This window comes from Camelina sativa, chromosome 17 (assembly GCF_030686135.1).
Source record: "Camelina sativa cultivar CO46 ecotype springtype chromosome 17, ASM3068613v1".
In the NCBI taxonomy this organism is placed as follows: Eukaryota; Viridiplantae; Streptophyta; class Magnoliopsida; order Brassicales; family Brassicaceae; genus Camelina; species Camelina sativa.
Genome location: NC_141896.1, coordinates 35768335 through 35772287, shown reverse-complemented (window position 1 = coordinate 35772287; position 3953 = coordinate 35768335). Strand labels below are relative to the sequence as shown.

The 3953-nt window shown below is 37.5% G+C and overlaps 1 protein-coding gene across 1 annotated transcript; it reads right to left on the bottom strand.

Annotated features, from left to right (window-relative positions):
• Positions 1-1317: 1317 nt before the first annotated feature.
• On the bottom strand, positions 1318-3953 carry LOC104758349 (putative mitochondrial import receptor subunit TOM40-2). The gene is made up of 11 exons (XM_010481189.3): positions 3685-3953; positions 3255-3336; positions 3053-3152; positions 2870-2965; positions 2709-2759; positions 2533-2598; positions 2297-2398; positions 2102-2170; positions 1930-2013; positions 1743-1838; positions 1318-1647 (listed from the first exon to the last, which is right to left on the bottom strand). The coding sequence occupies exons 1-11, from the start codon at positions 3809-3811 to the stop codon at positions 1594-1596; spliced, it is 927 nt and encodes a 308-aa protein (XP_010479491.2). The 5' UTR covers positions 3812-3953; the 3' UTR covers positions 1318-1593.

Here is a 3953-nt window from a genome sequence, read left to right as displayed (position 1 = left end):
TTAAGGTAAGGTTTTGGGTCTGAGGAGAAATGGACGGGGAAGGGGATTTTTATAGCTTCCCAAGGTCGGTGTAAGTAAGCAGGACGTGGCATAGGGCGGTCCTTGGCGCGACACATGGCGGACACTCTTCGCAGCTTCGGTGGCGACACATGGCGAACGGATAAGGATGATCGGTTTTGGATAAGCATCACGGCCATATGGATAAGGATGGACGCTGATCGGATAAGAATCACCTTTGGGACGATCCTAACCATCCATTCCCTTAGCTAGCGTCCGTGCATCACGATCGTCCGTCCGTTAGCGTACCGGTACGACCACCGGGTACCGAACTGATGGGTGATACGTAAGGGTACCTGCTCGCGTACCAGCCTAAGAAAATGTTATGTACCGGACCCGTCCTTTATTCGTGCAAATTACCAAGGGTAATCCGCATTGACCGGTGATACCACTATCCGCCTTACCGATGACCATTCCGCACTGGCCGGTGCCACCATTGTCCGGGCCACTTATAACAATCCGCATTAGCTAGTACTACCATCGTCTAGATCACTACCGCCACTGTCCGGATCGCCTATGTCCGCTGGTACTACCATGGCCAACCATCAAACTTAACTTGTACCAACCTTCCTTAGTCCAACTTTCCTTAACCCTTCCTAATTCTCTAGACCAACTAAGGCTTCCTAGATAATTCTAATCCTAAGATCCTACCTATGGGTTCCTCGACCAACTTAGGGACATTGCCGATAGCCTGGCCTTCCATACCATTTTTTTCCATTTGATGGAGAATCAATCTTGATATGGCATTTCCTTCTCGGTCCTTAGGTGTGCCTCATTACTCCTTTGTATTGGCTCTTTGAATGTCCGAACCAAAATTATCCTTCTTTGCCGGAATAATGGGTTTTAGTTAGCCGGCCGTGGCAAGGCTGTTCCGTCCGGGCATTAGTCACGGTGAATTGTCGTATTTTAATAGCTTATAAAACAATCAAAACAAACATGATGTATATTTAAAAATTGAAAATTTTAAGAAAGATTTTAGTTATTTTTATGTCATGTTATAAAGTATTTTATAATATTATAATTTGAAAATACAACATAATAAATGCTTTATAGAAATGAGTTATAGGATAAAATTCAATTTGTTAAAGCATACATTATTATATACATATATATATATATATATATATATAACTTTATATGATTTTTTATTTTATGATATTATTGAAACTATATTTTACATGGAGATTTCAAAGATATTATTATCTTATTATCTAATCAAATTTTGTTAATTTGTTATAGTGGCCCAATTTAGGGCCATAATAGTTCAATTTCATGTAGTATTTATATTACTTTTTTTTTTCTTTGGGGAAAAAACTAAAAAGTAAAAACTATTAAGTGAAGTTAAAGAGTTAAAGGATAATAGTTGAAAAAAGAAAAGAAGAAATTAACTAATAACGAACATGAAAACCTCCTCCGCAGTGTCAGCTTCTTGGCTTATGTTCTTTGGGGAGTACTACACTAAATAATCTAACCGCCAAAGAATAATAACCGAGAGAATCTTCAGGACTTATTGCCAAGGTCTTTGTTTTTACGGAATTAAGAAACGTTAACACCGAAACCAAACTTGTAATCCTTCTTCACATGATCCACCTGGTTCATTTAACAAGTGTGTTTTTCAACCATTCATTATTTATCATCAAAAGCACTCAGAAAAGAACAGTATACGATAAAGTCATTTTCTTTACCTCTGCGGATAGAAGAAATCTGAGTCCAGCAGACAATTGTTCTTCGAGGTAAGCAGCAACAACACCGTTAGAATCGATCTTTCCTCTTACTCGACTCTAAATTAACCAAAACCATAACCATAATTAGAACATTTTTTAGTTGCTTGTTTCAAAACTCCAATGGTACAAAAAGGAACTAGGCATGTACCTGTCTAAACATGCGGTCATACCCCACACTAGCTGTTACATCTTTTGAGATATAGTTGTAAATGAAATCCGTTGCAAGTGACAGCTGATTATTAAAAAAATTTATGAATTAGCTTTTATACTCTAAATAAAATTAAAGATGAGTTAATTGAGACAAGGCTTGGAATGTTCACCTTCTCTGTAACCTTATGAACATAGTTCATAACAGCCACACCACTGGAAGCAACTTGCCCAGACGCAACCTGATAACACCAAAACATTTATTGAAACTAAAAAAATCTATAAAAGAAGATCAAACAAAGCAAGAAAAAGGAACATTGATAAGTTGTGAGTTGCTCAAATTCCAATTAAAAAGAAACTACTCTTACCATTTTATCAGTCTCGTACCGAGCTGTATAACCAACACCCGACTTCCGATGCTGACCAACCCAGAAAACTTCACCACCCAAAGATAGGTGTGGTGTCACATGCTGCAAAAGAAAACAAAATATAATTCAGTGATAAGATGCTACCAAAGTAAAAGAAACGATTGTCTAGGGATAAAGGGAAAAGCTACCTAACTATATACACCTGAATGTAGTTAAAGGACAGTTGTTCACTTTACCTGAATGTAGTTAGCTCCATAAACTGAACCATTACCAACCTGAAGCTGAGTTCTGTAGTCTGACCCCTAAATAAATGTAAAACCGGGATATGTCAAAACTAAATAAAGCTAAAAGCTGTATATACCATATATAAGTATAAGATAACAACACATACTGAACAGAGAAAAATCATCACCTTGTAATCAAAAGTGAGTTGGCCTTGCAACATATGTTCTTCATTAGTCAGCTGGCAGAGAAAAAAAGGAACAATATGTTTATAAGATAAAAGGAGAATACTATGCAGCTACGTACTACACCTAAGATCAGAACGCACAATAGGACACTTTTTTTTTTTACCTGAGCAGTACCCTTGATGGAAAAATTCTCAGTTAAATCACACTTGCCTCTCGCATTAAGTCTACCATCCGTCGTGACCTTTCCCACAAGCATCAGCTGTTGTACAAAGTTTGTCAGTGTTATATAATCCCTGTAGATGGAAATCATTCTAGTACGCACAGCTACAATCAACATAAACATTACCTTGGGGTCAACGAAAATAGCACCAAAGTCATAACTGGCAGTTGGAATTTTGATTACTTCGGAATGTTGAGTAGGAACCTCAGTCGGTCCCATCAATACGCTGTTTTGAAACATCAATACAGAGAGGCTTAGTTTAAAGAAAAAAAACAAAACAAGAATGATATTACTGAATTTGTTAACCAGACATCATCATCATCATTACCTATGGGTGAGATAAAACTTCTCGTTCACCATCCTGTTATAATCGAAGCGGAAACCCTCGAATAGTTCTGGCTTTAAAGACACTGCAAAGTGAAACCAAACGAGTCAATCAAAACAAAATCCACTCATACCAAACACATGATCACCCAAATCAGAATGTGATTTAACAATAAACAAGTCTAAATCATCGAATTTGTGGAATCGCAAACATCAAATTCATACTTAATAATAACAATCTGTTGATTTCGATCGTTGGTTCAAACGCAGAGATTAAAAGAACCTAAGAAAAAAACAGAAACCTAATAATAAGACACAACAGAAACCTAATAATAATACACAGATAGATTGTGATCTAGCAAAGTAGAGTTCTCAAAACACAAAGAACAAAGATATCAAAGAGTACAAAGAGAGATAAAGAGCAAAGACTGAACTGTAAGCTTCACGGTGGAGTTCCTCATAGATGAGGGGGCAAGGGAGGTTTGAGTAATCCACTTTCTCGCCAATTTTGGTCTTCACATCGACCTGCGGCGTAAAAATTGGTGGTGGAAATCCCTCCATCGCTGCTCAAAGAAGAACTGTTTGATTCGCTAAAGAGAGGAATCCAAGAAGACGAAGACGAAGACGAAGAGAGAGTTTTTGAAGGGTTTTTGGTTTTTGTTTGCCTCTCAGCGTGTACGTCAAGGGTTTTTGTAATCGTGCC

Excerpts from the sequence above, each read along its gene's own strand:
- LOC104758349 (XM_010481189.3), bottom strand. The coding sequence starts at position 3,811 with ATGGAGGGATTTCCACCACCAATTTTTACGCCGCAGGTCGATGTGAAG. Across the intron at positions 2,760-2,869 it reads CCATCAAGGGTACTGCTCAG|CTGACTAATGAAGAACATAT; the intron begins GTAAAAAAAAAA and ends TTTCTCTGCCAG. Across the intron at positions 2,399-2,532 it reads ATGGAGCTAACTACATTCAG|CATGTGACACCACACCTATC; the intron begins GTAAAGTGAACA and ends TTTCTTTTGCAG.